A 27415-nucleotide genomic window follows, 5' to 3' on the forward strand; every position below is an offset into this window, starting at 1 on the left:
CTTGGATGAGTAGTAAGATAGATATCTATACTTGGATAAGTAGTATGATAGTGATATCTATACTTGGAAAAGGAATAAGATGGTGATATCTATACTTGGATGAGTAGTAAGAAAGTGATATCTATACTTGGATGAGTAGTAAGATAGTGATATCTACTTGGATGAGTAGTAAGATAGTGATATCTATACTTGGATGAGTAGTAAGATACAGATATCTATACTTGGATAAGTAGTATGATAGTGATATCTATACTTGGAAAAGGAATAAGATGGTGATATCTATACTTGGATGAGTAGTAAGATAGTGATATCTATACTTGGATGAGTAGTAAGATACAGATATCTATACTTGGATAAGTAGTATGATAGTGATATCTATACTTGGAAAAGGAATAAGATGGTGATATCTATACTTGGATGAGTAGTAAGATAGTGATATCTATACTTGGATGAGTAGTAAGATAGTGATATCTATACTTGGATGAGTAGTAAGATACAGATATCTATACTTGGATAAGTTGTAGGATAGTGATATATTTCTGTTGACATTTTGAGGGTGCCCAATGAAAAGGGAACATTTAGAAACAAACAGGCCTACTGCTACACAAATGAAAAAAGAAAATACAAAAAAACTGCCTTTATTTATGACCATACATTGATAATAGTGGAATCGCAGTGATCCACACTTCTTTGGTGTTGACTAAGACTGGGCCTTATTTCTCAAGCACGAATGTTCTGAAATGGTTTCAACACTTTTCAGATATGGGATTTCATTTGTGTTAATTTTACAATGATGAGTTTATGAAGGCCTAAAGCATACGGTTTTTAGACGTAATCCCCCCCCCCCCATTATATTTATTTGCATTAGTCGAGCTTCCATGAGGCGTATTACATTGTGAATTGTTAATAATGTAAGATGACAGCACAGGTTAATTTCTAAAAAAAAAAAAAATCTGTATTAGTCAGAAATATTACATGCAAATGTCTAGTAACTTCATCTACATAATTTTCTAAGGATGTTTTGGAAAGAAACTGCTGTAACGTTAAAGGTATAATGAGAAAAAAAGAAGTGGGGATTGACTCAACCCCTTCCATTTGTTTAAAATGGAAAACAAATACACAGCCACCTCAAGCAACAAGAAGTCACTCTTGGAAAGTCTCCATGCAAAAGAAAGCATGCAGACACTACAGAATAAAGCTCATCCGCCGAGACAGTACCGCTCATGGTCAGCAGGCGCCACAATTACACATCACTTTAAGGCTGATGTCATTTTGCTTCACTAATCACTAACAATAGTTTACCAAGCATGACCTAGCAAGGCCTAGAGCAGGTATTCTCAAAGTGCGGCCCGCGATAAGTTGTTATGGTGTGAATGCATAGTGTGTTATATTTGGTCTGGCTCCAATACATTTTGGTCTGGTTCCAATACATTTTTAATTAAGCATTACATCACACGCAGGAGTGGTTTGTGACCAATAAACCATGCCTAGGGGTGGTTGTTAGGCCCGAGGCGCAGCCGAGGGTCGTTAGACCCCCCTAGGCATGGTTTATTGGTCACAAATCACGACTGCACGTGGTGTAAAGCTTTTATACAACTGCCAGATTCATCCAACCTTATTTCTATACAATAAACACACATTAATCGAAGATTTATTGAAAAAACCATCCGCCAGAAAAAGTAGTTCCCACAACTCCATGTGGAAGCAGCTTGAAGTGCATCCAACCAAACTAACACATCCAACTGTGTATTATTGGAATGATTGAGAGAAGTTGCCTCATGTGGAAGCAGCTTGAAGTGCATCCAACCAACTAACACATCCAACTGTGTATTATTGGAATGATTGATTGAAAATTTTATTACCAGATGCAGAATATAAAGTAGGTAAAACAAATTAAAACGTTTTCTTTGCCCTATAGGAAAAAAACGTTTTCTTCGCCCTATTTTTTTATTTATTTCTTTTAGCCTAAACTTAACCAGTTGGAAACCAGGGGTACAGTAATAAAATTAGCAATCAACAAATCAATCAATTCAATAGACCATGCTCACTTAAAACAGCGCTGCTTCTCTCTCAGTCTGACTCCCCCGCTGTTGCAGACAGGAGTGTGTGTGTGTGTGTGTGCGTGTGTGTGTGTGTCACAGTGTGTGTGTGCGTGTGTATGTGTGTGTGTGTGTGTGTGTGTGTGTGTGTTTGTGGGTACGCCAGCGTCGAACAGTGTGTGAGAGAGAACGCTGCAGTCAGTAGAAAGTAGGAAGGAAGAAATTTAAATCAATCAATTAATCTATCAATCAATCCGCGATTTTTCTTTTGTTCTAGATTGAGTCAAGACCCATCAATTACATCATCCAACATTGTTTAAAGGACTAACACATTCCCCTTGACAGAATCGCTTCATATTTAGTCGTTATGGTGCTTTCAACATAACCATTTGATCTCCGCGATCTTGTTTTCTCCCGGAGTGAGCCGGGGAGGGTTATGTGATTTGGTTGTGGGCGGGTCCTGAGCCCAGGACCGTGGATTGTTGCCAATAAAGACGTGTGAATGGCCAATCAGAATCGAGAAATTTGCATGCCGTTGTATAAACCAACCTACATCACACGCTTTTATTGGGTGGTCCTCAATCCAATGTTGGGTCCCTAAATTGACCCTCAGTCGTCAAAACTTCTGGTCTAGAGGATGGACTCAGACCGCAGACCGACTAACATCAAAGCAACGTTGGACATACAAAAAGTTCATAAAACAAAGTGTTACTGGTAGAATTTTACAAATGCTGTAATTGAAAACGCACAACAGATTGATAAATAAGGCCCATTGTTTTAGCAAAATACTGTCTTCAAGTGCAAACAAGTGATCGTACACATTCATCAACTTTTTTGGATATCGGATTTAACACAAAATGGATAGTTTGGATTTGTTGACATTGATTGTATGAAATACCTGCCAATAGTGTAGTTGAAGCAAAGCTCTTGAGTTTAGCCTACATGATGTGAGTTTAGCTACATGATGTGGTGAGTTTAGCCTACATGATGTGGTGAGTTTAGCTTCATGATGTGGTGAGTTTAGCCTACATGATGTGAGTTTAGCCTACATGATGTGGTGAGTTTAGCCTACATGATGTGGTGAGTTTAGCCTACATGATGTGGTGAGTTTAGCCTACATGATGTGAGTTTAGCCTACATGGTGTGATTTTAGTCTACATGATGTGAGTTTAGCCTACATGATGGTGAGTTTAGCCTACATGGTGTGATTTTAGCCTACATGATGTGAGTTTAGCCTACATGATGTGAGTTTAGCCTACATGGTGTGAGTTTAGCCTACATGATGTGGTGAGTTTAGCCTACATGATGTGAGTTTAGCCTACATGATGTGGTGAGTTTAGCCTACATGGTGTGATTTTAGCCTACATGATGTGGTGATTTTAGCCTACATGTGGTGAGTTTAGCCTACATGATGTGGTGAGTTTAGCCTACATGGTGTGATTTTAGCCTACATGATGTGGTGAATTTAGCCTACATGATGTGTTTAGCCTACATGATGTGGTGAGTTTAGTCTACATGATGTAGTGAGTTTAGCCTACATGATGTGGTGTGAAACAGGTAACTCTTTAGCCTGCATGCTGATGTGTTGATTAAAACCTTTTGGTTTCAAGACCCAGTTGGCTTTCTGGTTCACTCATAAGCCAGAACTCCAACCACAGGACTCCATGTAGGTAAACTAATAGCTTACTAATCCACTACACTACTGGCAACTATTTCATACAACTTAATGTCCCAAACTATCTCTTTAATACACGTCAAAAGTACAGAAAAAAATGCATTATTACTGCTGAGGATCCCTTCAAGTATTTCCTCTAGAACAGAAGTTGCCACGTATTAAGTCGTAAACATAGCCTTGCAGTGCCTAGCATGTCGCTGCTGTCGGGTGAAAACCACGCATCTGGTGATTTACATTTTTATACTCCAATTGAAAGTTTACAACCTTCTCTCTGTTGTGAGCAAGTTGCATGACCCATGAAACCCATTCAAACCCCCAATGTAGCTAGAAATAAAAAAAACACGGGCGTTGATTTAAAAATGAGTTTTTCTTCACTCCCATTTGGAGATGCAAGGTTTCGTCCGACAGCAAACGACATTCTTCTGATGGGAGTGACACCGGAAACGGCTTGTGGCGCACGACAAGCCACCACGGAGGAGTCCGAAAGTGCTCATGAGATCCAGTGTCATTGGTGCTTCTTGTGCGGAACGCGAGAGCGAGCGATAAGGATGGGCAGCAGAGCCACGGCGGCCAGCGCGGCCCCCACCAAGGGCCGGTAGAAGATCCAGCCCACCGCGATGGTGAGGAGGGAGAGAGAGCAGGACACACACAGGGCGAAGAGCTTCAGCCCCACGGACACCAGCTCTCGGAGGATAGGGACCCAGTCCACTGTGGAAGGGAAAAGAAGACAGCACATCCAGGGAGGAATTACATCTTTGTATGTCTGAAGTGTCGAGATGAATTCAATCTTTGTATGATTGACGTGTAGAGATTAATTAAATAAAGCTTGGTATCGAACACCTTGTTTCTAGTCTGGTATCAGCCTGGTATCTTGCTCGGTATCGAACACCTTGTTTTTAGCCTGGTATCAAACACCTTGTTTTTAGTCTGGTATCAGCCTGGTATCGAACAACTTGTTTTTTTTATCTGGTATCAGCCTGGTATTTAGCCTGGTATCAAACACCTTGTTTTTAGTCTGGTGTCAGCCTGGTATCGATCTTTTTAACCTAGTATCAGCCTCAAAATGCCACACCAGTATCGGTGCATCCCTACCGTGATGACTGACGGTAGTGAATGTTTACCCAGTGTGTAGATGATGCGCATGGTGAGACTAATTCCCAGGAACATCAGAAACCAGCCAGCAGCCCGCAGCCCCCATGTGATCATCGTGTTGTACTGCAGCGCCTTCTCAAACATCTCCTGCAGTCCAGAGAAAAACACAACCACGTTAAAAACATAACAAACACATCACCACAGGCACGTTGGAACCGGGGGGGTGACCCCATCAACTCGGTTGAATTCCCATCTGGCATATATTAAATGATTAAACAAAATGTTTTATTCTATAAATATTGCTTATTTGTCTCCTTGGTGCTGAGGTCTGTACTGTAGTTGACTTGAGGCATTTCAAAGCCTTTCCTCTATTAGACCACATGGTTGGAATGCATACAGTATAGGAGATGTGTGTATCCCGGTTTATCTATATTTTCATATTTAGATGTGTAGTTAAAAGATGAGAAAGTAGTTAGGTAAGTCATGGACTACTAGCTAACTCACAGGCTGACATTACTATGGAGCTTTGCGATGGGGAATTCTATCAGTCCCTCCCAGACCCGACTCAATCAAAGACTGTAAGGAGTTGAGATGACTGACTGCTGGTCACTTTGCTCTGGCTGCTTTGATTCATGGACAATGCAGTGGTTTTCTAAGATGTTTTTTGCTGAGTGAGATTAACATCTTCGTTCTCAGTACTCTTTGTTTACAGCTACTGCTAGCTAACATTTACTTTAGGCCACTTCTGTAGCTTTACCAAGTGGGGTAAGATTTAGATAGTAGTTCAGGGCAATGTCTAAGTAGCAGTGCAGTGGCTAGAATACCATGCTGATGGCGACAGCATTGTGTGTGTGTGTGTGTGGTGTGGCATGAAAGCCTCGTGTCTCATTCATGGCTCAGTTCACTGCATTCAGCACTGCCGTGTTGGACATCGCTGTCCAGATTGAAATGAGTACCCGCCCCTTAAAAAAATAGTTTAAAAAAAGTAATCCAACACCCCCTCCCAGAAAATAGTTCCAAAGTGCCTGCATCACCAGCTACCTGACACAGGCCGTCATCACAAACAGAACATAGACACACCCACCTGGGCAGAGAGATCCTCCAGGTCCAGCATCTCCAGTGTGTCTCCTGACTTGGTCTTAAAGGACACCAGATTGTCCCCGCTTTGCCTGGCCACCACACTGACCTGAGAGAGCAAGTTTTTTTTTTTATTAAAAAAAAAAAAAAAAAAAATCCTTCATTCTTTTTCCGATTTTTCTCCCATCCCAATGTTAGTCGTTATGCCAATTCCCAATCCCCTTCCTGGTCGTTGCGCACTCTACCCCCTACCGTCGGTCTGGGAGGGCGGAGACTATCGCATGCTTCCTCTGACACATGTGTAGCCAGCCCACCTCTTCTTTTCACCTGGCAGCGCGGACTCTCACTGGGAGAGTATAACGTGTGGAAGGTCACACTACCTCTCCCAGATCCTCCCCTCGCTGTGCAGGCGCCCCGACCGAACTGTAGGAGTCGCTGTTTACAACGACCAGGACCCACCCACGCCGGCTTCCCACCCGCTAACACTGCCAATTGTGTTAGTGTGGACGGTTGGCCAAGCCGGATTCGATCCCACTGGCTCTGTGGTGGTAGACAGACGCTTAGTCCACTGCGCTACCTGGCCGCCCTGAGAGAGCAAGTTTATTAAAAAATGTGTAAGTCGGGCGCCCCAGTGGCGAACCACATAGCGCGCTCAGCCGCGACACGGCCGACCCGGGTTCGACTCCCGAACCCGTCGTTATTTGCCGAATGTCTTCCCCCCACTCTGTCTCCCATTCCTCATCTGTCTCTCCCTACTGGACTGCCCAGTAGAAATAAAGCGATAAAGAAACACCAAAAAAAAAATCTAAAAAAAAAAAAAAAAAATTGTAAGTCATAACAAAGTCTGTACAGTGAAACTTATCAGGGAAAGAACAACCTCAAGAGGATTTGTCTCAGATTTGTATGTCTGATGTCTTTTGTGGTGTTTGTGATAATATAATTTGTTTTTATTTTTAGGTTCTGTATTTATCATTCTATTGTCATTATTATTGTCTGGTGTTGTTCTGTTTATTATTATTATTCTTGTATTATGTGTTATGTATTGTTTTATCCATGTAAAAAAAAAATTATAATAATAAAAAAGAAATTTAAATAAAGTCTGTACAGTGGAAAAGTTCATGGTATTGACTCATTGAAAACACGATTAGACTAAATCAACACTTAAACCTTTCTTTTGGATTGATATTAATTAGGGCTGAAAAATATTAACATACGTTTTTCTATTCATTTAAATACCATAACACTTTTATTTTCTTTATTATGCAATCACGTTACTCTTTTTTATTCCAACCGCCTCCCATGGCTTTGACAGCAGCTGTGGTGGTAAAGTGTGTTTACGTTCCTGAATCACTCTGACATGCAGACCGGGAGAATAACATGTAACCAGACATTCCCTGAATTCCCTGTGTTTCATTTATACAAAGTTCCTGAACTAACTTTTGGGTTCACTAACTGTTATGCTCTGTCATCGTGTGATATTAGGTTCACTAACTGTTATGCTCTGTCATCATGTGATATTAGGTTCACTAACTGTTATGCTGTCATCATGGCAGCATGTCATGTTAGGTTCACTAACTGTTATGCTCTGTTATCACATCATGTTAGGTTCACTAACTGTTATGCTGTCATCATGTGATGTTAGGTTCACTAACTGTTACGCTGTCATCATGTGATGTTAGGGTTATGCTGTCATCATGTGATGTTAGGGTCACTAACTGTTATGCTCAGTTATCAAGTCATGTTAGGGTCACTAACTGTTATGCTGTCATCATGTGATGTTAGGGTCACTAACTGTTATGCTCAGTTATCACGTCATGTTAGGGTCACTAACTGTTATGCTCTTACCGTCTGGGCTGGGCCAGGAAAAGAGCCTTCCCCACTGAGTCCAGCGTAGGAGAAGCTCACACGAACATCCCCCACCTAAGATAAGGTAAGATATTCCTTTATTGATCCCCTTGGGGAAATTCAGGCACCATAGCAGCAGGGGGAGGGGGGGGTACAGGTATGGGCAGGGTAATAGTAGAAAGACAGGCAATACAATTTTATCGGAATATAAAAATATGAGAAAGTAAATAGTGTAAACAATATAATTAACTATGAATATAAAAATATGAGAAAATAAATAGTGTAAACAAATGTGCAAATGAGGGTCTGTATGCCCCATCGGTTATCTTATACGTTACAATCCAATATAGGCAATAAAGACGCCTGGCGAAAGAACACCCTCAAATAACAGGTGATGTTTGGGTCAACGGCAATGAAGAACAGACAAGGGGGGGGGGGCGTGGCAGCAGCCAGGGTGGAGAGGGCTGTGTGCTCAGAACGTGGCGACAGGGAGGGCATGGCAGCAGCCAGGGTGGAGAGGGCCGTGTGCTCAGAACGTGCCGTCCAGCGTTTGTGAAGGAGACAACATAGCGACTCTGCCTACTACAGCACGAGAGTGTTTGAATAGTGATCCTCACCTCTGGCCGGCGGGGGGTTGGGGTGTGGTAGAAATAGTCCTCGTCTACGGTGAGGAAGGAGCCCGGTGGAGGTGGAGGCAGAGTCCTCAGGCTCAGAGTCTGGAAGTTATCAATCTGCTCCACCAGTCCTGTCGGTCGTTCAAAACAAATCAAAATGATCAATCACAGGGGATTTTCATGAAAGAGAGGACGCTGAAGGAAATATAGTATGTTTCGGGCTTATTCTGTTAAATAATGTATGATAGCATGTACAATAATGCTGTATATATATATATATTAGTGCTGTCAGGCGATTAAAAAAATTAATCTAATTAATTAAAGGATTTGTAATTAATTAATCTAATTAATCGCATTTTAATCGCATTACCATTTTATGCCTCATATTCTATATTCTATAATCATATTTCAAATTGCATGTGTCCGGATGGCATAATTCAGTACTGTATCTACAAAACCTTCTGTTTAATCATCTTCCATCTATTAATTTGCTTAGATTTTTCAGGTCTGGTCAATTTGAGCATGGTGTTATTCACAGTCAAAGATAAAAAAAAGATTTATTGATATTCTCATTTGGTTCATTACAATTTACTCAAAATAAAATGTTCATTCAATCAATCACAGCGCAGATTGATTGATTGAATGAAAATGTTATTAACAGATTGCAGAATGGGTACAATACAGTACGGCTCAATACACACAATTGTTAAGGGAATGCAGACCAGAGAAAGACTTTCGTCTTGTTTACATCAGGGTCCCCCATTTTCAATTCATAATGAATTGTAAGTAAGGGTGCAACTTGCACCGTTCAATCCATTCTTTGTGGATCTAGCCCACAGTATTTCTGACACTGGGAATACATTCCCTGAGATTCATAGATGTCCCTAGAATCAGATACCAAGAACATGCAAATGGACCATATTAAAAAAAAATCTGTAAATGTGTATTCTACATGCTTATGGAATGAATGAGATACAAAAAAAATATTATTATTAAAAAAAAAAAAAAAAAAAAAAATTGTAATATATTTTGAGTTAATTTTCATAACGCGATTATTTGCTGTGTAATTAATTAATCTAATTAACGCGATAAACTGACAGCCCTAATATATATATATATATATATATATATATATATATATATTTATTTATTTATTCTTACCATATCTATCCACATCCATCTGTACATTGCACATAATCCTTTTGCATATATGTAGATTCTATATCTATATCTGTACATATCCCTTACCTACTCTTATTAGTTATGCTGCTGGCCAGTATGACCTACTACCATAGTGTCTGTATACCTTTATCACTGGTATAAAGTATACACATTAATACTCCAACTCTGTACATACATCTGATTAGCACTATACACAGTAGTACTCATTTATATATTGTATATCCAGTAATTCCAGTTTAATAACCTGTACATTGTATATTACTATTGCACTTTACGGTTACATTTGCACTCTGGTTGGATGCCAAACTTATTTTCGTTGTATTACTAGTTATGCTGCTGGTCAGTACGACTTACTACCATAGTGTCTTTATACCTGTATCACTGTAAATATTAATACTACAACTCTGTACGTACATCTGATTAGCACTACACTCTGTAGTACTAATTTATATATTTTATATCCAGTTTAACCTATACATTGTATATCACTATTGCACTTTACTGTTACATTTGCACTCTGGTTGGATGCCTAACTTCTTTTTCGTTGTATTGTACTTGTGCTGTATAATAACAGATAGACTATCTATTTCTATTGTTTATTTATGTTTTGAGTAAGGGGCAGGCAAAATAATATTTTCCTCTCGCTGCTCCTTTTGCTCATGGAATGTGCAAATTCAGATTGATGTGATTATGAAACACTTTTATTTTATTTTATGTGAATTACAATTTTTTTTAATTAATTAATTTAATTAAATCACTGTGGGGGAAACTGCACATGTCTGCAGCTCTACATGGTTATGAACTACAACATAAATGTAAACATAATGTAAACAGATACCTCGAGACAGAATGAAAAGCCCGACACGGACCTCAGGGGACACCACCGTCACACTCTCCACCGCCATGGCACTACAAGGCAAGTAAAGAAGAACTTGTTTTAAAAATAGACTGTAAATGAGACTGATGTAGAATGATGTAAGATGTGATTAACCATTTTATTTTTTATCTTTTATCAATTTCAGTTAGGCCTACCCTGATATGTTTATTGTTTTTATCAATTTTTGTTTTCCTTTCTGCTTTCAGTTTTTTCTTTTTCTTTTTTTCCCATTCATTACATTCTGTATTTGTATTCTGTTGTATTAGGACCCCAGGACCATTCATTTGACAGCTAATGGGAATCCCAATAAAACAAAAACAAATAAACAGTAAATACCATGTTTACATAAAATAACACTAATAATCATCATAATAAAGTAATATAAAAAATTCAAGGTAAAAAAAACAGAATACACACACACACACACACGTGTGTATATATACAATTTTAGTATGTTGCAATAATTGTATAGATTAAACTTTAAATTACACATAATTTACAATGTGCAGAATTAGAGCTGCGTGTATATTTGAATACCTTGGGTTTATGTGACCGATTTCCTTATCAAAGTTCCTGCTGTTGATCAACTCAGATTTCCATACAGTGTCTGAAGAAAGAGAACCATAATGTGTCACACTAAACATCCACCCCATTAATATAGTTAAAAGAATAGTAGGTAGAACAGCAGCTCACTGTATGTGTACGTCGTCTCCGTTTTGGTCTCACCGCCCTCCTCGTAGTCCCTGGAAATGAATTATGGAACACACTTAAGTAGGCATTTCCATTTATACTGATATCAGTTCTGAACTGATTTCAATATCTTTCTTTGAGTAAATTATTTTGATTTTCTTTTTTTTTTATCCACTTTTTCTCCCATTTTTCTATATTTTCTCCCATCCCAATTTCGTATCGTCCAATTCAACCCTCCCCTGTCACGAACGCTGTTTCTTGCCTCCCACAAGCCGGCTGCAATGTGGACTAAGTCATACATAGCACAAGTCCCCTCCGGTACTTGAGGTAACAGCAGTCGCATCTTTTCACCTGCGCAGCTCGATCTCTCAGTGGCGAGGAGTAACGCGTGGGAGGCTCACGCTGCCCCCGACACTTCCTGATTCTACTGCGCAGGCGCACCAACCGACCTGTAGGAGTCGCTGTCCACAACGCCCGATCCCCACCCATCAGTTTCCCACCCCCTAATACGGCCAATGTGTATTAGTACGGACAACCAGCTAAACTGAAAGCAATGTGCCATTCGTGGCGAGCGCCTTGCCCACTACGCCACGTAGCCGCCCAATTATTTTGAATGTTTAACATTTATACATGCCACCTTCTTTTCTAAATAGTCAATCAATTAATTTCCTCCATGCAAATGCAAAAGACCAGTGTTATAAGACCTGACCCCCGCCCTGTTTACAGACCTGACCCCCACCCTGTTTACAGACCTGACCCCACCCTGTTTACAGACCTGACCCCTGCCCTGTTTACAGACCTGACCCCCACCCTGTTTACAGACCTGACCTCCACCCTGTTTACAGACCTGACCCCCGCCCTGTTTACAGACCTGACCCCACCCTGTTTACAGAGCTGCAACCCTGACTCACTTGCTGTCATGGTCCTCCACCCACTGGTACATCTCCACCTGCCTCTTCAGCTTCACGGCCTGCACCGCCACGCTGTAGTTGGGGTCATACAGGGGCTACAGGTAGACATGTGGGTGGAGGGGGCAGTCAGTTAACAACAGGAGATATCTGTACAACCGGTTTGGGGGTGACTGCATGAATAGGGTGTGTATGGTTTTCACATAAAGGAGTGATGAAATGAATGCATAGGGAATGGGGGGGTGCAACATAAACAGGCTTTGTGAACAGACTAACCTGTGAGGTGCGTAGCTGTGACGACAGGTGAACCAAGCGGTTGTCATTCTGTGGGTCCAGGCCGGAGTATGAGTCCAGGGACACCACCAGAGAGAGGCCTTCGTTCAAGGAGGAGGCTGTTTGCAGAGCCCTGCCCTGGTGTGCAGGAAATGGTTGGATTAGGTTCAATTAAAATCTATTGTCATTATACAGCACAAGTACAGTACAACGAAAATAACAGTAAAGTGCAATAGTAATATACAATGTACAGCTGATTAAACTGGGTATATAAAATAGTACTTCTGAGTATAGTGCTAATCAGATGTATGTACAGAGTTGTAATATTACTATGTACAGTGATACAGGTATAACGACACTATGGTAGTATGTCATACTGACCAGCAGCGTAACTAGTAAGAGGCGTTAAGGAATATGTACATGATCATATGCAGGTTTGTACAGACAGATGTGGATATATATATATACGGTAAGAATATATATATATATACGGTATATAGAGCATTATTGTACATGCTATCATACAGTTATATGGGTTATATGCAGGTGTATAAGTAGGTATATAGAAGGATTATATGCAGGTATATTCAGACAGATATAGATTACACACTACTTTGTTTGGTTGACTGTGTACACTAGATGCAGTTAGAATGATTTCTTGGCACCCTCTGCAATTTAGTTGAAAATACATTTCATTATTCTTCATTATTGGGTTTTGCAAAATGATATAACAAATAATATAGAATTTGACATCACTCACAATAATTTGTGAATGCAGTGTGGAATATCTGGCATTTGGAATGAGTACCTAAATGTCATCATTCTAAGCTAACTGTAACCTTTCTTGATATTAATCATGTTGTAGTTTTAAGTATGAGATGTCTGTAGGATGATTTGGATGAAACTCTAACATCAAGAATGGTTGTGTGATTTTGGGGTGGTTTGATAGAACGTTGACATTTAGGTAATCATTCCAAAAGCCAAATATTCCACACTACACTCACAAATCATGGCCTAGAGTCTGGTGTGGGAGCCAACACTCATTGGGATTAATCACAAGCCCCGCCCTCTTTTCTTGATCTTCCAATCCATCTTAATGAGGTAAACGAGTGAATCAACAACCTCGTTGGTGAAGAGAACGTAGAAGGAGAGAAAGAACAGCGCCACTCCGACAACCGTTCCTCCGGCCGTGTCACTCAGACGCTCCAGGAAGCCGGCATTGGGCCGACTAGATACACGCGTATGCTGGTCATGTTCTGCCCCTGAAAACTGAGAGGGAAATATGACAAAAGGTGAGTGAACATGACTGTAATATCACACACAACACACACACACACACACACACACACACACACACACACACACACACACACACACACACACACACACACACACACACACACACACACACACACACACACACACACACACACACACACACACACACACACACACACACACACACACACACACACACACACACACACACACACACACACACACACACACACACACACACACACACACACACACACACACACACACACTTCCTCAATTGACATACGATTCCAAATGAAACTGCATGGGTGCCATCACTGACAGGCAATCATAGCTAAATATATACAGTATATAGATATATGCATGATATATATACAGTACACAGTGTCTTGCAAAAGTAATGCTGTAATGCAAGTACCTTGGTTAAGGGCAATGGCAGGATATACCTAACATGCATGTCTTTTTATGGTGTGGGGGAAACCGGAGTACCCGGAGGAAGCCCACACAAACACTGGAAGAACATGCAAACTCCACACAGAAAGGCCCCCTGCTGGGGTTTGAAAGCAGGACCTTCTTGCTGTGAGGCAGCAGTGCTAACCACTGCACCTAGAGTCAGGGCCGCTGCTTCTTTTTATATATCACTTTACGGGATTTCAGCACCCAGTGTCGGATTTGTGAGCGTGGTCTAACTTGACACTTTTTTTTGTCAAATATTATATGCTCACACAAAGGAAATATATAATGGTGACTTTACACAGCACCAGAAATAAAGTGTAGGTTCCCCTGAATCATAAAAGATATAACACTATGTCCAGGCGAACCTTTGTCTATGTAGGCTTTAGAGGGTTACATAACCAAATGGGTAGCCACCAAAAAATAAAGACGTTTTCATTCTCTAGTTGAACAAGTTTGTGATGCAAGGATTAACACTGTTTTTTTTCTAAACTGTATTCAATGTATTTTCCATCTACACATGGAACCCTTGCAGGAATGTATGTGAATATACCCCACAATCGATGGTGAAAATATAAATTTAACAGTAGGGATGGGAATCGAGAAGCGGTACAAAATTGCACGCCTGTGCTCATCATTCTCTTTTATCTCTTCTATCCACTTTTATCTCTTTTATCCACACCGCCATGTTTTTCTGACAGTTGCTCGTGTGGAAACGTGCAACAAGATGTCTCGGTGGAGGGGAAGTAACAGCCCTAAGCGTGACTTCATGTGAAATGACAGCTCCTGAAATGTTTGTTGGATTTTAATGGGATTTTTATAACCTCATTCTCCTGTCTGACAAGGAATTGTACTACCAGTTGTAAAGGTCTGTAATATCTAATCTGCTTTAAAAAACAGTGGACTACTTATCCTGTTTTGGGAACTTTTGTGAATTTGTCCTCCACTTTGTTAGCAGTAGTCTAGCCTAGCTGGCTCTGTTAGCAATTAGCCAAGAGCTGGAAGACCTGCAGTAGCCTAGCTGGCTCTACTAGCCCTGCTATCAATCCAGTCCAGAGTATAAACTAACGTTAGGATACAGAAGGCTAACGTTATGATACAGAAAGCTAACGTTATAATACAGAAAGCTAACGTTATGATGCAGAAAGCTAACGTTATGATACAGAAGGCTAACGTTATGATGCAGAAAGCTAACGTTATGATGCAGAAAGCTAACGTTATGATACAGAAAGCTAACAAGGTTGTCATTCGAGAGGTAGTCTTCTCTTTCTCTCTTTCTCTACCTGTGTTGGCTGTGGGCTAGCTATCTGTGTTGGCTGGGGCCTGTGGGCTAGCTATCTGTGCTATTATTTAAGAATACGTTGACTGTATGCAAAGATTTTTAAAAATGTTTTATTAATTGATAAAAAAATGTAACCTTTAGGGGGCCTCGCGTTTAAATCTTACACAGGGCCTCGCATTTCTCCCAGACGGCACTGCCTAGAGTACATACATGTAGAGCGCACATGTGCACACACACACGCACACACACAAATACCCACATACCCATACACAATATAATGAGTGCATATTGCATTGACAGTTGAAAACATACACACAAATCGCAAACACTTGCCCAATCACGCGCATGTATTCACCGGTGGACAATTGCCTCTTTGCACTGCTGCGATCAGGCAAGCGCTACCGGACTCCGGAGTCCCAGTACAGAGAGACTCAGAAGGAGCTTCTATCCCCAGGCCATCAGGATGCTCAATGACTCCATGTAACATCAACCCATCCATCTACACTCATTACACACACATCCACATGCATACTGACTTTAAACAAACACTCACCTTAACACTCACTTTAAACACTTTTAACACTACACCTTATTTTATCTATTTATTAAAAAAAGAGATTGCACTACATCCATATACCTACTTTTTGCATTTAGCATTTTATTTTTGTACCTCGTTGTCTGCATTTTTACTTCATTGTACTTAGGTTGTACTTTAGTTTGTATATTTGTATAGTGTTGGGACTTTATTCCTCTTTTACTTGTTTTACTGTATGAAGCACATTCTCAGGGGCTCATACAGAACCAAGCATTTCACTGTAATGTACATGTACTTTATACGTGACAAATAAAAACAAACTTGAACTTGCTTCACACACACCCAGAAAGATTGACACTAGAGCCGGGAGGTATACCGTCATGGATCCATTCAAAGGTATGGATTTTTACTATACCATCATCCATGTAGTACATTTACATTTAGTCATTGAGCTGACGCTCATTGAGCTGATGCAAGTTCTGTACAACAAGTAAACAGGAAGGGTACAACTCTGGCAGCTAAGGGTAAGTAACATTGTTCATCAAAGTGTCGAACTTGAGTGCTATAGTCTTTTTTTTTTATCTACTTTTTCTCCCATTTTCTATTTTTCTCCCATCCCAATTTCGTATCGTCCAATTCTACCCTCCCCTGTCTCGAACGCTGTTAGGCCATGCCTCCCACAAGCCGGCTGCAATGTGGACTAAGCCTTACATCACATGTCCCCTCCGGTACTCAAGGAAGCAGCAGTCGCATCTTTTCACCTGCACAGCGCAATCTCTCAGCGTCGAGGGTCTGCGTTTTGGAGGGCACGCCGCCCCCGTCGCTTCCTGATTCTGCTGTGCAGGCGCACCAACCGACCTGTGGGAGTCGCTGTCCACAACGTCCGATCCCCACCCATCAGCTTCCCACCCCCTAATACTGCCAATGGTATTAGTATGAACGACTAGCCAAGCTGATGGCAATGCGGAGAGCTGGGCTCGAACCCAGCGTCTCCTGCATTGGTGGTGAGCGCCTTGCCCACTGCACCACCTAGCCGCCCTATAGTGCTATAGTCTTGAGTGCATAGTAGTAAAGACATATTAGCATAGTATGTAGTAATATAGGCAAGGTAGATTATTTAGTAGCAAAGTGCATAATAGTAAAATACAGTACGAAGGTTAGTATTTATTTATTTTTCTTCTTCATTTCAGATATTGATTGAAGAAGTGTGTTTATAGTTTCGGCTGTCCTGACTGTGGTGGACAGTATACATCAACAAGGCCTGCCCACCCCTACCACTGACACGGTCCCTTATCCCCACCCCTACAACTGACACGGTCCCTATCCCCTCCCCTACAACTGACACTGTCCCTTATCCCCACCCCTACAACTGACACGGTCCCTTTGTTTGGTTTTATAAAAAAATAAAATATATATATATATATAATTTTACTTTTTTTTATAAAATATATATATTATATAATCATACTTGTAGTTGTATTATCTGCGAGACATCGCCACCACGCAACAAGTCAAAATGCTCGCTATCTGCAAACAGCTCCACTGTCTGTGTGTATACTCGAGTAGCCTCCCCTGCAGCCAGGATTCTCCGGCGCTGCAGCTGGACCCTATTGGTATACTCTGCTTTGGTCAAATCACATTCAGCATGCCCTCAGCTAGCCCCTTTCGTGACTGCGATGCAAGCCAGGGGCTCGAATACGCATCGAATCAACGTTATAAGACATTGATATCAGGAGCTATCTGTAGCTACTGCTAGCCGGCTAGATAACATTAAGACAACGCCTAGTGAACTAGGCGAACCCCTACCACCCCCTCTACGACGAGCTAGTCAAGATGAGAAGCTCGTTCAGCCACAGACTCATCCCCCCCGACACTCAACTAACCGCCTCGGACAGTCCTTCATACCAGCGGCCATCAGGCTCCACAACAGTGGGCAGCGACTAGCAGCCTCCAGGCCCCACAACAGGGGGCAGCGACAGCGACTGCTACCAGACATTGACCTGGGACTTATAGGAACCCAAGGGGGACAAAGTAGACTACCCTGGTACTTTGATTAATGTATACTCAGTAGATAGTAAATTATTATAACACTACCTCTTGCATACTGCACCTCATGTGACACTGTGAATAATGTGAATATTCCTCAGCTAGTCAGATAGTAAATTATATTGACCATATTGATCAAATTGTTTACACTGCCTGTGTTGTCTTTTACTACCTGTATACTGTGTTGTTTTACTACCTGTACCCCTCCCCCCCTCCCCCCCATGCTGCTATGATGCCTGAATTTCCCCAAGGGGATCAATAAAGGAATATCTTATCTTATCTTATATAGTTTACTGGAACATTTCATATAAACAGTGAGCTAACGTTAGCTACCTAGCTACCGGAGGTATCATGCACTCGACTATTGCTGGAGCATTTGTTGATACCGTTAGACAATGCCTCATGTATTAAACTAAAAGTGAATAGTTGACTGAGTCATTTCGTTTAAACAGTAACGTTAGCTAGGTAGCTAATGTTAGCTCACAGAGGTCCCATGCACTAGACTAGAGCAGACTATTGCCGGAGCCTCTGTTGACACGGGTCTGGGAGGGGCAGGGGGAGGAGGGGGAGGGGCCGTGCGCTGCAGCTCTGTGTGCCTGAGAGAGAAGTCAGCGAGTGAGAACTCCGCTAAGAATTGGATCATGTTTTTCGATCGGTTTTCACGATCGGCGAAAATAAAGCATTATCGGAATTCACCGATCTCATATTTATACTGAATATCGGCCGATACCGATCGCCGGCCGATTGGGGCATCCCTACCTACAACTGACACAGTCCCTTATCCCCCACCCTTACAACTAACACAGCCCCTTATCCCCAACCCTACAACTGACAGTCCCTTATCCCCACCCCTACAACTGACAGTCCCTTATCCCCACCCTTACAACTAACACAGTCCCTTATCCCCACCCCTACCACGGCCCCTTATCCCATCCCCTACAACTGACACGGTCCCTTATCCCCACCCCTACCACTGACATGGTCCCTTATCCCCTCCCCTACAACTGACAGTCCCTTATCCCCTCCCCTACAACTGACACGGTCCCTTATCCCCACCCCTACAACTGACACGGTCCCTTATCCCCACCTACAACTGACACGGTCCCTTATTACCACCCCTACCACTGTCCCTTATCCCCACAACTGACACTGTCCATTATCCCCACAACTGACATGGTCCCTTATCCCCTCCCCTCACAGACTGTATGTCACATTAACAGGCGGCCTCCATCGTGCACATTCCTGTACAAACTGTACAGCTTTTTCCACTTTAAGAAAAAATATTGCAAATATTTCCATTTTAATTAGATTTTCTATTTTTGACTGTAGTACTTGTTTTCAATTCTACTTTCTTTCTGTATGTTTATTGTATGCACTAACGTACAAAGATAAATTCCTTGTATTGTGCAAACATATTTTGTAATACATCCGATTCTTATACTGAGAAATGTACATACTGTATATTTTTCACATTCAAAGAATTGCTCCTTACAACATTATTAAAAAATATATAAAAGAAAACTTAAAAAATACAATACCATATCTCATATCACATTGTAATTTGTAGTTTCTTGTGTATCTGTGTGTTTTATCATAAATAGGGGGGATTGGGCGGAGTGAAGCCTGGTCTGGCTCTTGAGGGTGGGTATGGGGTCACCACCCTCCTCTCTTCCCTCTTCTCAGTCCTTCTCAGCATTTATCTTTATATTATCATTAGGGCACAATTATCTTGTGTTTTTATTATAAATTGTACTGGAAAACAAAATACCTTCAAAATAACATTAAAAAAGTATACTGTTATACCGGCAAAACTAAGGAAAATATTGTGACGTGATATTTTGACCATATCACCCAGCCCACATTGAAACAATAGAATAATAATAGTATACAACAAATAATAATAATAAAATTTATATTGAACATTGTTTTCACAATAATAATACATCAATAAATAAAAAGTAAACGGGCACATTATGGCTTACTGTTACATTTCTGTGACTTTTTCCTGTCCGACTTCTCCACTCACTAGTAAAATTGGACACGAAGGTCACTGAAATTCGACCTATCGCCACTTTCACTTATTCTGTACACAAAGTCTCAGGTTCAAAACAGAGTACAGAGCATCTGATGAAGTGAGCCATGAATACAGGGTGTGCAACACCTACAGTATATACCATGTTACAAGCAAGCCTTGCGAGATAAGGGGGGGGGGGGGGGGGGGGGGCTGTTGCTAAACAGGGCAGGGATGATGATTCACTGGACATTACTGAGCTAGATATCCTCAATGGAAGTGCTGTGGTTAGCACTGGATAGGGTGAATTCCTCCTCTACTTGTGCCCGACTCAGTCTAATACAACTAAAGGTGGTACACAGAGTACACTACAGCAAAGCAAGACTAGCTGAAATCTACCCAGACTCCAATCCCAATTGTGACCGCTGTAATAGTCCACAAGCTGATCTCTCTCACATGTTTTGGTCCTGCCCAGGGCTTAGACCATTCTGGTCCTCAACATTTGCTGTGCTCTCGATAGTACTAGATACTACAATACAGCCCTGTCCACTGTTGGCCATTTTTTGGGTACCGGCTGAGCTTCTCCCTATTAAGTCAAACGAGACTGACATGTTGGCTTTTGCCACACTCTTGGCCAGACGGAGAATACTCCTAGCCTGGAAATTGTCTACACCCCCCCCCCCCCCCCCTTCTCCGCCTGGCTAAAATATATGGTCTCGTTTCTAAAACTAGAGAAGATTAAGTATGCACTTAGGAGTTAACAAAAGATTCTTTAAAAAGTGGCAGCCGTTCATTTCTTACTTTAACAGCCTACCTGTTCTCCCTCCTGACTGAGTGTCCTTCTTTTTTGAGTGACCCTCCCATCTAACCAGGCCCAAAAAAAAAAAAATTTGCTGTGGTTGGGGTGTGCCTGCAATGTCACTTGGGGAAGGACAGTTTGGCCTAAATATGTTTTCAAGCACTTTAAAAGGGTATAATGCAATGCATGTTGATTAAGCAATATAAGACTAAATGACTACCTTCACAATATCTCTATCCACATCTGTCTGTACATACCTGCATATAGTTCGTTTGTTTATTAATTGTCAATTAAATACACATACTTTACGGTGAATCCTTTTACATATCTGTATACTATATCTATACTACCATACTGTCTTGAATGATACCTCAGAAGTACTAATTTATATATCGTATACCCAGTTTAATTGGACTTTCTGAGTGACAGGCCCCAGGCGGTCAGGGTGGGGGGTCATACCTCCAGCACAATCACCCTGAGTATCGGGTCCCCCCAGGGCTGTGTTCTAAGCCCCCTGCTGTATTCACTGTAAACACATGACTGTGTGGCCAGGTTCAGCTCCAACTCCATAGTGAAGTTTGCTGACGACACGTGGTGGTGGGGCTGATCTCCAACAACGAAGACGAGAAGGCCTACCGGGAGGAGGTTGATGAACTGGCACGCTGGTGCCGGGATAACAGCCTTCTCCTGAACATTGGTAAAACCAAGGAGCTGATTGTGGATTTTAGGAGAATACAGCAGGGGATAAATGGGGCTATCGTGGACAGGGTGAGCAGTTTCACGTACCTGGGAGGGAGTCCACAATCACATCACAGAGGACCTGACATGGTCAACACACATAGATTCTGTGGTAAACAGCGAACACACATAGATTCTGTGGTAAACAGCGAAACAGCGCCTCTATCACCTGAGACAGTTAAGGAAGTTCAGAGTATCGGGGAAGATACTCCACTCCTTCTATTCCGGGGCTGTAGAGAGCATTCTGACTGGAAACATCACTGCCTGGTTTGGAAACAGCACGGCACAGGACAGGAAGGCCCTCCAGAGAGTGGTACGCTCAGCAGAGTGTACTACGGGTATTGCACTACCACCCCTGCAGGACTTATATAACAGGAGGTGCAAATCCAGAGCCTGCAGTATAATGAAACACCCCCACCACCCCAACAACAGCCAGTTCAAGCTGCTGCGGTCAGGCAAGCGCCTACGTATACACACGCAACAAGAACAGAGAGACTACGGCTCAGCTTCTTCCCCCAGGCCATCAGAACACTGAACTCTCCACACACAAGTACACATGAGCACACACATACACACACAACACACATGCTGCAATCACTTATCGCTTTAAACAAAAGTCACTTTAAACAAAATGGAAAGGTCACTTTAAAGGAATGAGGAATATAAAGGTCACTTTAAGGAAAGAACCGATGTGGTTCTTGTATAGTATTAGTATAGTTTAGATATAGTAAGTATAGCATAATGACAAGAGTTAAAACTAGGGATGTCCGATATTATCGGCCGACCGATATTATCGGCCGATATCGGCAGTAAAATGTGATATCGGAAAATATAGGTATCGAAAAAGATTTTTTTTTTTTTTTTTTTTTTTAACATTTATTTAACCTTTATTTACCCAGGCAAGCAAGTAAGAACCAATTCTTATTTTATTTATTGTCAAAAGTATGCATGTTGGTTTAATTCAACAACAAGAGATATGTAATGTTAATTTTTACTTTTTTAATTATCATATTTTGCACAGATAATGCTTACATTTAGAAAGCCTTTTGAATGCATCCAGTGAAATTATTAATTACCTGAAATTATTCCGTTTTTTTGGGGGGAAACCCTGCATATATCGGTATCGGTTGATATCGGTATCGGTATCGGTATCGAAATTAAGAGTTGGACAATATCGGAATATCGGTATCGGTAAAAAAGCCAATATCGAGCATCCCTAGTTAAAACTGTATATTGTATAGTAGTGTACATAGGACCCAGTGCATTCTCAGGAATTTAGCATGTCTATTTTTATCATGCACATCTTATGTCTTCTTATTACCCGTTTTTTATGTCTATTTTATTATTAGTATTATTGCACAATCGATGCGGGCATGACCACCCGCATTTCACTGTATGCCCTGGTATGTATGTGACAAATAAACCTCTTGAATCTTGAATCTAATCACTTGTACATTTACATTACATTACATTGTATATTACTATAGCACTCTTGGATTGGATGCCAAACTTATTTTCGTTGTACTGTACTTGTGCAGTGACAACAATAACAACAATGACAACACATTTGAATCTAATCTAATTCAAAATGTAAACAGGTCAGTGTCCCCTGTAGTATAACAATACAAGTACACACACACCCTTTCTGAAAATGTATATTAATATTGAAGGAATGATGCAACAATTTGGAGCTACTACATTGCATTCAGTCAATTCACTTTTTAATTCAATAGAACATAGAGGCCTAGCTTACTGTAAATTAAAATGACATTTGCCATTCACTCGCAATATCTTTATAGACAGGAGATAATAACCTAATACACTTCCTGACTAGTTGAACCCGCGTAAAAACTCAACCATAAACTCAACAACTTACTGGTGGTGGTGGTTCCGCCGACATGTCTGCTAGTTCAACGCCCAGCTAAAACAGCTGTGAGTTCGGGGGTGCCTGCGGGGAATATTTGCGAAAACAAACCCTTCCAAAAGTGCACCTTTTAAAAGATCGACGGAGAGCAAACTTTACGTCATTTTTCGACGCCTCTTTCTTTCTTTTTCTTTGTATTCTGGGTAATGTAGTCTTCGCACACACGCAGTTGAAGGTGGGGAGCACCCTTCGGGAATGAATGAAAACTTTATTTAACAGATTGCAGAATGGGTACAATACAGTACGGCTCAATACACACAATTGTTAAGGGGATGCAGACCAGAGAAAGACGTTTGTCTTGTTTACATCAGGGTCCCCCAAATTGAACATTCCAAACAACACAGTCACGATATCAAATATTATTATTATTATTATTCGTTTTTATCACAGACACACCTTCAGAAATTTTTTCCAATTTGTAATAACCTTTATTAAAAAACAATGTTATGTATTTATTTTAATTAAATTGCTATTACATGTGTTTTATAATGAGTCTTATGATGGATCATATTTGAAGTCATACCAAATCCAAGTGAAATGAACAAACAACAAACTTAGGTGGACTTCCTTAGTTGCAGGTAAAAAAAAATACAAAATAAAAGTCATCATAATAATATATAGTATAGTACTACAGATCGTATATTACTTCTGGTTTTTCATTTTTACATCCTAGTTGTGTAACAGAGTTAGAAATTATATTTGTTTGCATGTGAATTTGATCTAAATTGAGAAACATCATACCGTATTTGTTTTGGGAGCCACCTGTGTACTGGCTAAGCGTCCCGCTCTTAAGCCATACCGAGATATACCTCATCTCATGTACCTATTGTACTCCATCAACGAATAAAAAACCAAATACACCCACCACCTGCCAGGCCCCGCCCCTTTAGTAGCGTACTATAAAGTACTAGGCGTGGTCACCACTCACTCTTCCTCGGAAAAAATCGTTTCCGGGAAAAGATTCCCCAAGGGAACTCAGGGCACGCTAAGAGCGGGACACTTAGCCAGTACTCATATAACTAGGTTATATATATAACCTGTCGTTATATAGCGTACTTGCATCGCGTCCCGCTCTTAAGCCATACACAGCACAGGCGGAACCACGTGTGACACAACACACTGTGGCCCATACCCACACACCCCTGCTACCCCACCAAAGGATGGGAAGCAGGAGAGGCCACAGACCCCAGAACCGCCTGGGAGACAGAACCCCCGGTCATGTCCATGAGGTAAAACCTTACGAAGGGACCCGGGGAGGACCATGAAGCTGCAGCACAGATGTCCTCCACCGAGGCCCCACCCAGCAGGGAGTGGAGTGCGCCCTGACGCCCCCAGGGGGAGCCAGCCCGGCCAACGTGTAGCAGAGGGCAATGCCCTCGCACAACCAATGGGACAGGCGCTGTTTCGATAGTGCCTTACCGGCACGAGAACCACCGTAACAGACAAAAAGCTGATCGGTAGCCCTGAGGCCCTAAGTACGGCTGAGGTAAATCCCCAAAGCACGGACCGGACATGACAGGTGAAGGCCCGCCTCCAACTCACTAGCGTGAGGAGGCGGATGAAACGCCTGAACCACAATATCCCTGGAGCGGAAGGAACTCCGGATATTTTTAGGCACGAAGGCAGGATTAGGCCGCAGAGTGGCACCGCAATCGGAACGAAAAGACAGGCACTCTGGACATACCGAAAGAGCACAGAGCTCACCCACGCGTTTAGCGGAGGTGACGGCCAGCAAGAACGCAGTCTTGAACGACAGCTGTCCCAACGGCGCTTGCTCAAGAGGCTCAAACGGGGCCAAGGAAAACCGACCAAGGACCAATTGAAGATCCCAACTCGGAGCCAAAGAGCGTTGTACCGGCTTCACGCGTCGAGCGCCAAGCAGGAAACGCTTCACAAGAGGGTGGCTGAACAAAACATCACCCTCAAATCCCTCATGATAAGAGGATATAGCTGCTGCATATACCCTCACCGTCGAAGCCAACAGTCTATCAAGGAGAGACTGGAGGTAACCCAGGACAGCATCCAGGGGGCAGGACACTGGGTCCCGGCCCCCCGCCTTACACCACTCTTGGAACATATGCCATCTGCCCGCGTAAAGCGCGACAGTGGAGGGAGCATGTGCATTCCGGATGGTATCAACCACAGAAGGGTCCATCCTCTCCAGATTCACCCTCTCACCAGCCACACCATCAGACGTTGGCCAAACACCGGGTACTGAAACAGCGACCCGTGTGCTTGAGAGAGGGCCGTCGCCGACCAAGGAATAAGCCATGGCGGAGCGACCAGTAGCTGGATCAGGACCGGGAACCACACTGCCATGCCCCGGTCCGGCGCGACCAGGATCACCGTCCTGCTCTCCCTCCGTATCCGGTCCAACAGCTGACTCAAAAGCTGTAGAGGAGGAAAGGCGTACAGAAGGCCGGGCGGCCATGGAAACATTGAGAAGGCATCCACCCCCAAGGGGGGATGATCTGCCCGACTGACCGAGAACCACAAGGGGCACTTGTGAGAGCGTCGGCTCGCAAACAGATCCACTGAAGCCTCCCCGAAGCGATCCCAGATCTGCCTGACTATGTCGTGGCGCAGTTCCCACTCGTCGCAACGAGGACCGCCCCGAGACATCACATCTGCGCCCACATTCTCCATACCAGGGATGTGGAGCGCCCTCAGACTGTGCAGCCTGCGAGATGCCCATAGCCAGAGTTCGACCGCCGCCCGGTGCAGGCGGGTGGATCGAGTCCCACCCTGCCTGTTGATATACGCCGCTGCCGTCATACTGTCCGTTCTGACCAGAATGTGCTCGCCTACCACCAGGTGGTCGAACCGTTTGAGGACCAGGAGGACCGCCCTCAATTCCAACACATTGATGTGCAGGGTAGACGGAGCAGCATGGACCGTCCAGCTGCCCCCCACTGCGTTGGTCCGACACGTCCCTCACCAACCCGTGAGAGAAGCGTCGGTGAAGACCGTGACGTGTGAGCGCCTGCTGCCCATGGGGACCCCAATGGTGAGGATACCCAGCCTCCTCCAATGGGCGAGATCTCCCCATATCGACAAAGGAACCGTCAACCGTTTCCATTTGTCCCTCACCGGATCTATTCCCATACTGAAGAACCACCTCTGTATCCTCCTCATGAAGAGGAGGCCAAGAGGAACCCCCGTGTGAGCAGATGACATCATACCGAGCAGGCGCATCACTTGCAGCGCCGTGACCGTCCCTCCCAGACGAAAACCCCTGAGCGCGTGTAGGATAGACACCCTCCGTTGCTCCGAGAGGGTTACAATCATGGGCCTTGACCTCAACGTCAAGCCCAAGTACTCCACCTGTTGACTGGGAAGAGGCATACTCTTCTTCCAGTTCACAGCAAAACCCAGCCTGGTGAGGAATTCCACCACCAGCCTGGTATGAGACCTGGCAACCTCCTCCGACCGGCTGAGGAGTAGAATGTCGTCGAGATAGAATAGAACCCGTATTCCTCGACGACGTAGAGGCTCCAGCGCAGTCGCTACGCACTTGGTGAATGTGCGGGGAGCCAGAGAATAGCCGAACGGCAACCTCTGGTACTCGTATGCTACGCCCTGAAACAGGAACCGTAGGAACTTCCTGTGAGGAGGGAAAATCGGGATGTGAAAATACGCATCCTTCAGATCTATGGAGGTGAACCAGTCTCCCCTTCTGACAGCAAGCAGCAGGAGTTTGACGGTCAACATTCTGAATGGTCTCGCTACAATCAGACGATTGAACGCGGACAGATCCAGTATAGGTCTGACCCCTCCCGTTTTTTTGGGCACCAGAAAATAACGGGAGTAGACGCCTGACATCGCGTCCTCTCTCGGGACCACGACTATAGCCTGCTTCGCCAACAGAGATCGAATCTCGTCGGCCAGGGCTGTCACTGCTTCTGACCCTGACAATAGGGTCTGCACCAAACCTGAAAACGGAGGGTGGGGTTGTGCGAACTGCAAAACAAGCCCCTCCCTCAACGTTCTCTCTATCCACCCCTCCAAACGGCATTCTTGTCGCCATATGTGAAAATAATCCCACAGCGCACCCGCCGTCAACTGACACTGGGCCGC

General features: G+C 42.9%; 1 protein-coding gene across 1 annotated transcript; it reads right to left on the reverse strand.

Annotated features, from left to right (window-relative positions):
* Window positions 1–622: 622 nt before the first annotated feature.
* On the reverse strand, window positions 623–23430 carry tmem43 (transmembrane protein 43). Its single transcript, XM_084316192.1, has 12 exons — window positions 23291–23430; window positions 13395–13541; window positions 12276–12410; window positions 12003–12097; window positions 11095–11144; window positions 10939–11008; window positions 10363–10433; window positions 8346–8473; window positions 7729–7803; window positions 5891–5992; window positions 4836–4953; window positions 623–4422 (listed from the first exon to the last, which is right to left on the reverse strand). Exons 1-12 carry the CDS (start codon window positions 23312–23314, stop codon window positions 4220–4222), a joined length of 1218 nt encoding a protein of 405 aa, XP_084172318.1. The 5' UTR covers window positions 23315–23430; the 3' UTR covers window positions 623–4219.
* Between the last annotated feature and the right edge of the window lie 3985 nt (window positions 23431–27415).

The sequence above is a fragment of the Notolepis coatsorum genome, assembly GCF_963971535.1.
Source record: "Notolepis coatsorum genome assembly, chromosome: 6".
Taxonomy (NCBI): Eukaryota; Metazoa; Chordata; class Actinopteri; order Aulopiformes; family Paralepididae; genus Notolepis; species Notolepis coatsorum.

Coding starts and splice junctions, on each gene's coding strand:
- tmem43 (XM_084316192.1), bottom strand. CDS start 23,314: ATGTCGGCGGAACCACCACCACCA. Junction 10,434..10,938: donor ATCGGTCACATAAACCCAAG/GTATTCAAATAT, acceptor CTTGCCTTGTAG/TGCCATGGCGGTGGAGAGTG. Junction 4,423..4,835: donor GCGCATCATCTACACACTGG/GTAAACATTCAC, acceptor TCCCTTCCACAG/TGGACTGGGTCCCTATCCTC.